A 13016-nucleotide genomic window follows, 5' to 3' on the forward strand; every position below is an offset into this window, starting at 1 on the left:
CTGACCTCTCTGTCCTTACTGACTTGTTCCTGTAACATGGCTTTTCCGAATTATTAGGCTGCAGGACCTGCAAGAGACTTAGCTGAAGGTGCTGTTTCACAGTTAGTAAAAATTGAGCTGCATGTCAGGTACTGCTAGTTTATTTACCCTGTGCTTGCACATATGATCCAGCTGCTTCTTGTGCACCAACACGAGCAATCATACAGGCAGCCAGACCAGGGAGTTGATCCCACAGAAAATGCTGCACCATTCGCTCCTTCCACCTCATCCTCCCCAGAAAAGCCCAAATAAAACAGCAAACAAACAAACAAAAACCCACAATCAAACCCCACATTATAAGGTATAGGAGCTTATGCAAGAGAGATACTGATGTCCTTTTGTAATTGCCATCTCTTCTTGCGAATCTGAAGAATTGAGACACATTTTTGCTCTGAGTGAACTGAAAAGATCCACAGCTACCCATACTTTCATCTGAACTACTCCTAATTTTTTTCTTCTTTAATTTGGATATATCTTTTCAGTTACTTGAAAAGGCCATTTCTGTAGCTCTCCGGGTGGGTTACCTGCTCTGTGAAATAAACCAGAACTGAGCAGGAGTATGGATCAGAGATGTGTATGGAGTTAGCCCCAGGCAGCCTTCTGCCTCTAATCCTCGGAAGTCTGCTCCCTCCACTGCAGCACTTCCCGCTTTGACCTTGTATAAGTACTGCATGAAAACGGAGTACTTTAAAGTGGTCTTTTAGCCCCAGCTCTTTCTCAAACCAGCTATTCAGTTCTGAGTTTTGAGGATTTTTTTGAAAGATATGATAGGAAAATATATGCTTTTCTGGAAGACAAGTAGTTAGGTTTATAATACAATCTTCATGTAATAAGGACTTGTAACTCCATTTCTATAATAAGAAAGAAATGTTTATATATAAGCATTTTTTTATTTTGCTAAGATGACTGTATTCCTGTGTATTGCTACTGAAACATATTCAAAAAGCTTAGTGAAGAATTTCTAGATTTAACTTACAAAAGATGATGGAAAAATGAGTTGTCAGTACCAAGAAGGCTTCCCAGAAAGAGAGACCAGAAGAAATATTGATGAAACTTTGAAAAGAAACATGGAGTTTGATTTCATACCAGAAATGTGTCTGCCTCTTAACCTTCTTGTCACCTCTCTCAGGGAATACCTGTATCTAAACATCTGATGCATATACAGTTTTGTGTTATGGTCAAAAGACTGTACTGAATTGGCTTAAACTGAGCAAAGCAGAACTGTTCCAACTTAATTTCTGTCTTGCTCTGTTACAACTGTCTTTTAAAGGAATTACTTCAGTGAAGCAGCAGCATAAGAATGGGCTGTCACCTTACATAATGAAAGTTTCCTCTAGGTGCTCATTGCGAGAATAGTAATGAACTATATGTTCATAATCTGCTTTTGAACATAGCTACAAGCAGCTGTAACAATTCACTGAATTTACTCATCTAGGCTTGTGCTGACTCTCTGTCCTTTAGAGGACGTAATGAGAATTTAGGTGATAAAAGTATATTCCATCCTGCTTTGAACATGGAACTGAACACCTCCAGTCAATCTCCTTGAAAGAGTGGTTAAAAAAAGCCACACTACCCAACATATAAACTGTGTGGGGTAGTTTTGCCCTAGAAAGAGGGCAGCATAGAGATCAGCTGTCTAGATGCATTGTAGGAAGTGCGGGGGACTTGACAAAAAGAAGAAATGGGGTTTTTTTCTAGTAGAAAAATTGATAGAAGCTAATTAAATTTCTTGTCTTGTTTCCTCCAGATAACTTATTTGTCCCTAAATTTAGGCTTACAGTTGAGTCTAAAACTTAAAAAAGCAGTCATTATTGTTGTGTAGAAATTATTATTAATGGCACAGATTTCCTCCCTCCCTCTGCTTCATATCTAATTAAAGCAAGTAATAAGAATTCTTTTGCTTCCTACTTCCAAACCAGTTTTTGATATCTCTCACATGATGCTGTTGCATTGTTTTCCTGTGGCCATTTGGGGAATATTAGATGGATGGGAGGTGGGGAATGACTCGAGGAATTGGAATTAAGATGACTGGGTGGACAAGGCAGTTGACAACATCACCTTTGTCCTAAGGCTTTAGTGGAAGCAGTTGAAGGAAACAAATAACAGAAAAATTACAACAAAAAGCTGCAAAATGTAGCGTTTTGTGTGTACGTGATGTGGGCTTGATCATGCCAAAGAAAATTGAGCAGTGAGTATGTTATTCCTGAAGAGACTGTAATCAACTGAACGAACATGGCAATGATTCTGTTTGTAGTATTCAGTGTATTTGAATTGCACACTGAGATAAAATGTCACATCTTCCATTAACTTACAGTTTTAAAATTATTATAGTTTAAAATACTTGTTTATACCAAGCAGTTTATAATAAGGAGTTATCTTTCGCTTTTTAACTCAGTCTTTAGTCAAGATTGATGAATTTTTGGAGGAGTATCTGCCCCTTTCCTAACCCCTTAAAATACTTCATCCTGAAAGGCATCTCTGCAGCAGTTTGGCATTATGACTTTCAATCTGCTAGTCAACCTTGACTGTGAGTTTGGTTAAAAAAACCCTTGGTATTTCCAGTGTGACTGACCTTTATTAAAATCACGTGTGCTCTTGTTGCATTGCTCAGGTTACATTTCCATCTGAAGACAAAAAATATCAGACCAGTTCGGTTTCTAATCACTGTCATCTAAGTCTGCTCTTGATAATGTAGTTATTGAGGTGGGATTGCACGCAGAGGAAGTTGTCTGTCATCACCTACAGTCATCTAGTTACGCAGTGGGGAGGCTGAAAGCAGTGACGTGGCTGCAAGGGCCTCACTCTGCTCAGTAATGCTCCAGATAATGCGTGCACCAAACAGGTCAATGTTTTACAGTGCAAAGTAATGTTAGTACAGTTCATTTCTACAACTAGTATCAATTAATTGAGTAAGGAGGCAACATCTTTTTTTATCTACAGGAATTTCACATGACCCATTTTTGTCAATATTTCAGCCATCCCATCTTTCTTCCCAATTCTTTTAATTACTTTTTCAATGTATTTTGGAGGGCTACAACAGTATAACATTTGGAAGGAGAAAATGACCAAAATTATTGTAATAGCCCCAAAGCTAAACAGTATGAGTACATTATTATTCTTAAGCTTATGGCAGAGTTCCTAACTTGAGATTGATGTGTTTGTACAGCTGCTGCTAAAGCTCTGACTCCAAACAATTGCTAGTTGTTCTAATGAGCTCTTCTGCTTTGAATCAAGAGGATGGGGGAAAAGGAACAAAGACTGTTAAAATTGCTGTTGGATTAGTATATGTGTTTAGGTTAGCATGTAACTGCAGTAAGTGAACAGGAAACAAGTATTTTTTTAGTATAAGTAGTCTAATAACTTGGGGGTTTAAAACTAATGAAATTTGATAAAGTCGTCATTTCTTTTGGATCATTTGTTTCTGTAACTCAATACTAACACTGTGTACTATCTCTTTATATTTATAAACTTTACCAGTACACTTGAAGATATACTTAGCAATTAGTAGTATCAAAGTATGTTTATTGACTTGTCATATATTTTCTCAGTTTTACTTGAGAATTTTTGGAGGTTTTCTTATGGGTGGGAATTTTTTAAGGCATTTGGAAAAGACAGAGCATCTGCTTTCATCTTCTCCTAGAGGTCACTCATTTATAAATACATGGCAGAAGTTATACTTGCTTAAATTTTTTCAGACTTCTAGACAAAAGAAAAAAAATTAATTTTGGCTCAGCATTATATAAATTGTTATAAATTTATAAATTCTCTAAATTGTTTTTGTCTTCCTAATTGTGAAGCTTGTTTATATTGATTACATAAGTGGTGGAAGCTAATTTCCTCTGTATCCATGTATGTATTCCCAATTTCAACAGTGCAGCAGTAGAACTGTGTCCCCCTCTTACTTCCTTTTGAGATCAGACTTGCCACAACTTTTGTATTTGCAATTTCTTAGCAGTATGCGACCTTTTTCTTGAAGGGGTGGAGAGTGTTTTAAAATCTGCGTAGGATAAATTCCTTCCATTGGGATGCCCTGCGTTGCTGAACGTTTGCACAGGGAAGCATGGCATGTGTTGCTTTAAATAACATCAGAGATCATGATTCTTCCTAATGCAGTTTCTGCAGACTTGCTTCTCTCCCTCCCTTCCTCCACAGCTTTCTCTGCTTTCAGTAGAGCTGAGGGCTTGCTGAATGCATCTTTTCCCCCTGCCTTTTGGGTGGCCATTCTGTTATCTGTATTGATATGGACATTTTTGTTTCATATCTGTTCATAATTTTCCTCTTCTGGACTGATGCACAAAGCATATCAGAGGAGTTACTCTGCTGCTTCAGAGCTGTATTTCTAGGACTGGAGTTTATTTTTATCTGTTTCTGAGTGAAAATTTACTTTGCAGCAAAAATTAAAGTAGCAGATGATAAAACCCCTACAGCTCAATAACAGATGAGCAAAATTAATTGTGCAGTTGCCCCAATTAAAATCTGTAACTGTTATCACGAATCTTGTCAGTAGCAGTTCCCATTCCTAGGATGTGACTTACAGCTCTCCACGAAGAGCAGAGCCGCATCTCTGGGGCTGACATCATGCAGCATTGGCTCTTGGGAAGTAGGTTGCACATAGCATGCACGAGGCCAATAGCTTGTCAACAGTCATCAAAACTCTGTTCAGTGTTTTAAGCACCAGTACTGCCTACGAGGCCCAGGCCTAAAGCTTCTGCCTTCACTCTTTTCCTTCTTTGGCTCAGACTTCACTTCTCCCTACCAGCTAGCTGCTTGGTTTTGTCAAAGGCAGGGAGTTCTGTACCGTGGAGCAGTTGGAAGGGAGTTAGTGCTGCCAGCTCCCACTGCTTCAGTAGCTGTCTTATGCCCTCAAAGAGCTTCTTGTGCTGAGATCTTAAAGTCATGAGCAGCAGCAGTGATGGGAAGCAGGCTGGAGCCAAAGGCTGTACATAGCTCTTCTCAGCTCAACATAGTGAGGAGGCAGTAGCCCTGGGCCTGGAAGTTGTTCCTGGCAGTGGTTCTGCTACATCCGTTCATCTGGAGGCTTCGAAGAGTAGTTGGGCCATACCTTCCTCTGATCTTCTACGTTGGTCATCCTAAAGTAGTTGGATATACCTGATGCTACGCATCTAGATAAAAAAAGCATATAAAAGCTTTTTTTAAATATTCATGTCTCCACATAAAGCTCCAAAATATCCGTGCTTTGGAAATGAGTGATGTAGTTGAGTCTTTGTGAATCATCTCAGTGAGAAATTGATCTTAAAAGCTACTGTATTTAAAGCAAAATAAGGAAAATAAAATACATTGGTGCTGTTGGAAAACCTGTTTGCTAATATAGAAAAGCAGTATTACTCTAATTTTCTTTTGCTGTTTGCACTGAAGAAGTTTCACCACTGAAGGAAGGGTGTCACCCTAATGTTCTGAATTACATGGTATGTGTCAGCTCCTGTGAAGGGGAGTTAGTATGTAACTTAGACCTGTCACTGAAAATTTTGCATATTGTAGGTGTGCAGAGCAAATAATCTTATGTGCTCCTTCACAGTGATGTAAAATGATGTCGTGTAACAGGAGGCACAGGTGAAGTACAAGAGATAAGTAACTGGCTGATGGCCCTAGCTGGCCCAAGGGAACTCACTGGAGGTTGTGGGCAAAAACGAGAATACTTGAAAATTAGCACATGGGTTTCTGTTCATTAGCTCTTATGCAAAAGCTCGCAAAGCCTCTGTGCAGTTAATGGTTAGAAGAAATACACCCTCCCTTCCAGTGGGAGATAATCATATTAAAATAATCAGGGCACTTGCTTTGATCTGTAGAGAGGATGGCTCAGTGCACTGACATAGAGTGAGAACTTAACTGAGAAACAGTGCTAAATTACATAAACCCATGCTGGGCATGTCCTGCCAGGCACATGGATGTAGCTGTCTTTAAATCTGAACAAACAGGTGGCCAAAGGAGTAGAGTTGAAATCCAGACATTGCCTGTTAAAATATAAGCTGTGTACAGGGAAGCTGAGATTTAATCTATTTAAAAGCTTGTGGTTTTCACAAATGGTGAAACTAAACTTCAGCAGTGTAAGTAACTCTTAATGCTTCCCTACTTGTGACACAAAATGTATTACACTCCAGAAACAGGAGAGAATAACAGTTAATGACAAAGAATTAAATGCCTCTCAAAGTCCACTCTCCCCTTGTGCTTGTAGCTAGTATACAAGATTTAGATTGGGCATGTTATACCCCTGTGGTCTGAATTCCAGGGAGCACAAACAGAACTGCTTCTGTTAACCTGGGAAAGTTTTTTTCTGGCACAATATCATGTCTTCTTCCTGCCTAAAAAAAAAAAAAAGAAAAAAGAAACAAAAAAACAAAAACACAAGTGTGGATGTAAAACTGTCCCAACATTTTTTAAGAGGAGGATTTTTTCCATCTGAATTCTTTTGGTGTTTAGCTCCTAGATAGCAGTTGTGTACACTCTAATGCATGTGAGACTTTTTAAAAGCCTAAATGTAAAACCTTGGTTTACAAAAGCTTAGTTTTATGTTTATGGGGTAGGAAGGCAAGTAAAGAGATTTAAAAAAAAAAAAAAAAGAGATAAAATATCAGTAGCACGAGTGTATTAAACCTTTCAGGCATATCCCCTAATTTTTAGACTTAGATGAACAGTGTATCCATTTTGCTCTTAATTGAAAGTTTTCTTTATTCCTTTCTCTGGTACAGTTGCAAATACGTTTGTTGAGTGACTTTAATATCAGAAAGACCTTTGAAATTCATTAAGATGGCAGTCTGTACTGGGGGGAGGGTTGGTTTTTTTTAATTGCTTGTGGGGCAGTTTACTATCTCATTAAGAGAAGCTTAAGAGTATCTAGCCTCAAGCTTAGAATTCCAGTCTATCTGATACTGACGTAATGAGCTTTTGATGACTTGGAAGACTTAATTATTGAATACATGTAAATCCAAATGCTGTGGACTAGTGTCTGTATCAGTCAAAATTAGCACAGATAACTCATTAATCAGGGAAGATATGCTAAGGAGTTGAACTCTTTGTCTACTCGCACACTGAAAACATTAGAAAATTTTATTTCAGCATAGTGTGTAACTTGAAATAAAAGACAGGAAAGGTTTTCCTGACCAGAGATGAAGACACAAATGTGATTGAGGGATTTCCTTTCATGTGTTTAGTAATAGCTTTCTTCATTTTGTGATTTTTTTTTTAATTTTTTTTGAGAAACTAGTTTAATAAAAATTGTCTTACTTTATTTCGCAAATGAAATTCTTGCTTCCCAAGGGCATGGTGGAAATGCCCCACTTGCAAGCCTGATAATGCTTAAGCTGCATTGTCTTTAAATGGTTACTGATTATATATGTTGGCTTGTTAAAAGTTGAAACACATCTAATGCCTTTTGATGTCTATTCCAGTAGTGGTTTACAAAAAATAGGCAGCGAGGATATTTTAAAGAGGATACGCAGCAGGAGAGAAATAAAATTCCTGACACATACAAAATTCTCTGAATGGTCTTGTACATGGCAGATTGATAACCTCTTACATCAAAAACCGTTCCCAGGCAAAAACTGCGTGTGTGTGTCCATGACTAAAATAATCCTTGCGCTGTTGATTCTTCAAGCTTTCCCCATCTCATCTAATAACAAGTGATCACTGTATATGTGGGTGGGATTTTATGGGCTTTTGTCATTAGATTCTTGTAAACTACCTTTGCTTTCTTTGATGATATGTTGGGTTGGCTCAGATTGGGGCGCTGTGTGTTTGCAGGTAGATGTGGGTTTGGGAGATCACTGACCTTGACCCATTTCCACCTTGCATATTAAACTTGCAAGTGCATCAGTGTAGATCCTGGTCTCTGTGTTTTGACCAACAAGCAGCTCTTGTCCCCAAATACTGATAATGTACATGCACAAAATCAGCTGGTTAATTGCTTTTGATGGAGTATCTAGGCTTTTTTTTGGGTGGGGGGGGGGTCACTAAAATTCATGGTGGGTAACAGATTTGCAGTGGAAGATTTGCATGTGACATGCCAGTCGGGGTTGTTAAGTTTGCTTTGCTTCATTTATCACTCTTTACCTCACCTCTGTTTCACAGTCCAGAGACAATGAAATGTTTAAAATTTTTATTTTGGAGCATTTTGGTTTTTGAGGTGCAGAGCAGGCATCAAACAGACTTGGTTTGATTCCCCAGGTAAAAGAGTCAGGGTTTTTGTAGCCCCTGCACTAAAACTCGCAAAACAGCAATATGGAAATAGTTAATATGAAGCAGAGCCTTTCAAGTCATCAACTGGCTTAACATGGCTGATTTATTTTTTAGGGGAAAAATACAGTTTATTAATCACAGATGTGCATGTTTCTAGTGTTAAAAAAACTGGGACTAGAATGAGAATTCCCATTTCCCTTCCAGTTTCAAAATTTTCCTGTTGGTTGCAGGTAACTTTATCTTCTAGTTTGAGGGGGTCAGAACCCATGCTGCCTGACCTTTAGCTTCAAAAATATATTTATGGACTCTGAGTGAACTCTCTGACCTCACCACCAGAGCAACATATGTGGTTTTTACTTTCCGAGAAACAGCAGTTAAAATGCCTTCTTTTCTTATTGAGGCTATGAATTATAAAACAAAGCACATCCATTAGGTTTTTTAAAATACTTTATTGAATTGCAAAATTTCTTTACTTGATCAAGTAGTGACTTTATTAAATTCAGTGGTTTCTTGTTGAATTGCTGTTACTGTGTGTGATCATTATATATGTGTTGGGTTTTTCTTCTCTCCAAGATGTCCATCTGTTGCATTTATCTTTTTCTAAACGGGAATCTGATGCTCTCTAGAAAGTTTACTGTAATTGAAACACAGTTGGGGTTAGCATACCCCAAATTATTCCATCTGTTTTGGTTTTCAAATTCCATGTTGTTCTTGGTTTAATTCTGAATACTCCTTTTTTCCTTTTAGCATGTCTTAGTGATAAAATGTTCCTGAGCAACCCTAGAAAAACAATTTTCTATGTAGCCATAAAGAAAACAAAGCCAATTTAGTGTAAACAATCCCAAACATGGAAATCAATCAAACCAAGACTGTATCCCTATATAGATAGCAGTAGAATATAGTAATGGGACAGGGAGAAATAAGACACACCCATGTGGCTGTTCTCATAGGGAAGGTGAAAGGTCTTTCAGTGCTCTTGAAAATGCCTATGTTGGATTTGATATACCCTAATGCTTGGATCTGTCAATGCCTGTACAGAAGTGTATGAACTTGAGCACCTCCCATACACTCTGATGTGGGTGAACCTGCTTTAGCAGGGGGCATGGACTAGATGATCTCCAGAGGTCCTCAACCTCTGTGATTTTCCTTCTCCTCCGGAGCTTTCATGCTTTAAAGAGCAAAATGGAACAGTGCTATCATTTTAGTGTACTGCTTACACTGTGTCTGCTTTTATGATTCCCTGAAGCCCTAATAATACTTCAGTAAGTATTTCATATTAAATCATGCAGAAGAGAAGATAAGAAGCAGTTACATGCTGCACACCAAATGAAAACCAATGTTGTGTGGGAAGATATGGCTAAAGTATGTGCTGCAGAACATGTCTAGCTAATGTTGTTTTGTCTCTTAGATCCTCTTGACTTGAGTGGAGTGTACGTATTTCATGCTCTCTTCCCTCCCCCTGCCCACAAACTCTTGGCTGACTTGGGTTAAGAGTAGGAGTGGTACCACAAAAGTACAGTCAGATTAAAATATTTGTCTTCCACAGTTTCAGGGCCTCTGCCCTGTACTGCTTGGTTTTACAAGAAATTTGGTAGTTGGTAAGTGTAGATTGTCAAAGGGATGTGTGAGAATTTGAGAAGGTGGAGCACACAAATTATAAAAAGAAAATGGGTTTATTAACTGCAGGCATGTTACACGCTTAGAGATAGGAATGTTTATATAAAAGTAAATCTTATGCAATAAGTTACTGCACTGCCACGCTGCCTTTTGGTTAGAAAGGAGTAATCAGAAAGAAATGCAACAGATACAAAAATACAAAACAGTATATGGTGAACTTCTGCAAAGGCTCAATTTTTTCTTCTTATATAAACAAGTGAATGTTCTCTTATTTTATTTGTGTGGAAGGAACCTTGTAGGAACCGTCATTGAGCAGAAAAATATATACAAATGAAAGAAAAACTTGGCTGAATGATTATAACATCTTCAAGCTTGGGAATCTAGAAAACAAGTCATTTAGTTTGTGCTTTAAGAAACTTATTTACAAGAACACCAGCACTATTTTCTCATCTTCTGTATTCCACTAGCAGATTAGCAGAGGGCTACTTATTTAAATACCCATCAGCTGATGTTTGCTGTGATTTCTGAAACAAGGCATCTGATAACAACTAAAATGCCTGCTGATACAGTAAAGGTAAAGTTAAGTTTGGTGAAAGAGCAGTCAATCTAACTTCTTACAGAGGTTTAATAGGAGATTGTTTGGATTCCTGTGGAGAGCTTGCAGATGGTTGCAAGTTTTATTTGGAATTTTTTTAATAAGCAGACCACTTTCTTTTTTAATGAAGTAAAAAATCTGTCATGATGTGGATGCTGATGGCTAGTAGGCTTGCTTTTCTTGCATATGTGCTGATAACCCTTTAGCAGTAATCCAGGGGCCTTGAGGGATATTCAGGTTGCAAGTTGAAAACCGTTGTTATAGATAATTAATTTCTTCCTTATGTTTTCCACTTCAACAAGAAAATAACATGGCAATTCTGTAGCACTGCTAATCCATGATTAGAGACAAAGACAACTAGTGTAGCTTTGTAGTACCCATTACTTAAAGCCTTGAAACCAGGTTAATGACATCATAGGAACTCTCCTTACCTGTGTGCACAACAGCTGCAGCTGTGGCTAGAAGATAATTCTGTAGATGAATCCTGATTTTAAAGTGTTAGCAGCTAGCTTGTTAGACTGAAAGTATGCTTTATAAAGTTTATCTTCTGCTTTATGGGAACAATGAAAAGTGGTGGGTAACAGCAATTATTATGTATGTGTTCATAATACTATAAGCTGGAGATGTTCTTGGCATGAGAACTGGTGTATCTTAATGGTGACATGCCATGGGTTTTATTGGAATAGAGAAAAATTTTTTAAAACAGCGTGATAGAACACAATTTGGGATTCCAAGGAAAGGGTGCCCTTTTTGAAACAGCTTGAATAGTGCAGGAAAAATAAAAAGTCCTAACTTCTTAAATTCATGTTTTATGTCTCTTTCCCCATCTCTGTTCAAAACCATCATTTATGCTTAGTGCTCTGGGGAAACGAAACAGACTCACATACTTGTGCATGGATCCAAGTATTTGGGTGTTTATGATGAAGTGTATTGGTACCTCAGTGTGACCATATTATTCTACAAAATTCAAAGTATCTCTGGTCAGACTGGCAGTGCACCTCTTAGGGAAAAGCTGCCAGAAGAGGTGACCTGAACATTTGTGTCAAGCTTCCAAAAGGAATACAAGCACTGCGTTTAACTCTCAGCAGTAGAAACATTCAACAAAACATTATTTATGTCATCCTTCTGTAAACTATCTGTCTGCAAAAGTGCATGCACAGGGGAAAAAAAAGCCATATTTGACAACCTAGGAGAGTCTTGTTAATACCCTTGTGGTAGATAATATTTATAGGAGTGATGTTACAAGAATGTTCCCCTCCCTGCTCCCCCCAAAAAAGTATGTTTTTAGGAAAAGAGAATTGTTGGGGAAAAAGCATTGTGCTGCATGGGGAAAAAAGAAATCTAGTCTCACAATAGCTAACCAGTGGAGGTTCATTGTAAGCATACAGTCCTGTTCAAGTGACAGGAACCTTGGTGGGAAAGTATTCTTGACCTCATGCACATTTAACTGTGGCTTGAGAAAAGTGTATCCTTTGTTTCATTACAGAACTTCAAGCATGTCATGCTGAGAACTACTGCTGATCCCGAGATTTCAGCAAGTGGGCTTTTAAACATTGTTCTGCGCCTTTTTAAAAAGCAAATGAAACAAAGCCAAATTTAACAAAAAGACAGACATTTAACTCTGTTCTAGTTTCTTCTTCCCTTTGTCCCAAGGGTAGGGTAAATAAATAAATAATGGAAGTAACTGGAGCATTTGTAATTGAATTTAGTTTTTGAAAAATTATTTACTTAGGCAATTATAGTTACCCTTCAAGTCTGCTCAAAGCAGTAAACATTAAAAGATAAAAGGAGCATATCCTTCCATAAAGTTAGATGACATATGGAAAGTATAATTCACTATCAAATAAATATCAGCAGTGGGAAGTATGAATTATAATTGAGGCAGAAGCAACTTAATGAAGCTTGACTGTTACAAGCTTGTATATGGCCAGCCACATGCGGCATGTACGCCGATAGTTGTAGAGTCATTAAAGGCCAGATTACCTTCAAATAATCTGATTGATTTGTCCACAGATCCAATCCAATATCTGTTATTACATACATCCATTTATCTTGTTTCTTACTTGCCTGTGTTTCAGCTTTAAAACGCTCTCCTTGTTCTTTTTCCAGACTCCCTTTCAGTCTCCAGCAATGATGCCAGTCCTCCTGCTTCAGTAACATCTCTTCAGGCCCACATGATTGGTGCTCAGAGCTCCCCGGGTCCCAAGCGCCCTGGCAACACTTTGAGGAAATGGCTTACCAGTCCTGTGAGGCGCCTTAGCAGTGGAAAAGCAGACGGGCATGTCAAAAAACTGGCCCATAAGCATAAGAAGAGTAGAGAGGTTCGTAAAAGTGCCGATGCAGGCTCTCAGAAGGACTCTGATGATAGTGCAGCAACCCCACAAGATGAAACTGTTGAAGAGGTAAGTGTTCAGGGCAGCTCCCCAAGACTTGTTTTTATATTTTTCAAAGAACTGATGTTGTCAGGTGAAGGTGGTTTCCTCATTTGACTGTCCAGCAGTGGAACAAAGTGATATGTGCCCCGTGCTCATTCTTGTTGACTACTGTACTCTGCATAAGTACTGTGCAAGGG

General features: G+C 38.3%; 1 protein-coding gene across 1 annotated transcript in view; it reads left to right on the forward strand.

Moving 5' to 3' along the window:
* TRIO (trio Rho guanine nucleotide exchange factor) overlaps positions 1 to 13016 on the forward strand; it is a 251538-nt gene that overhangs the window by 205048 nt on the left and 33474 nt on the right. The window contains 1 exon segment of the mRNA XM_050315905.1: positions 12554 to 12846. Coding sequence (XP_050171862.1) covers positions 12554 to 12846 — 293 coding nt within the window.

The sequence above is a fragment of the Myiozetetes cayanensis genome, unplaced genomic scaffold, assembly GCF_022539395.1.
Source record: "Myiozetetes cayanensis isolate MyiCay16 unplaced genomic scaffold, myiCay2020 scf1, whole genome shotgun sequence".
NCBI classification, from domain to species: Eukaryota; Metazoa; Chordata; class Aves; order Passeriformes; family Tyrannidae; genus Myiozetetes; species Myiozetetes cayanensis.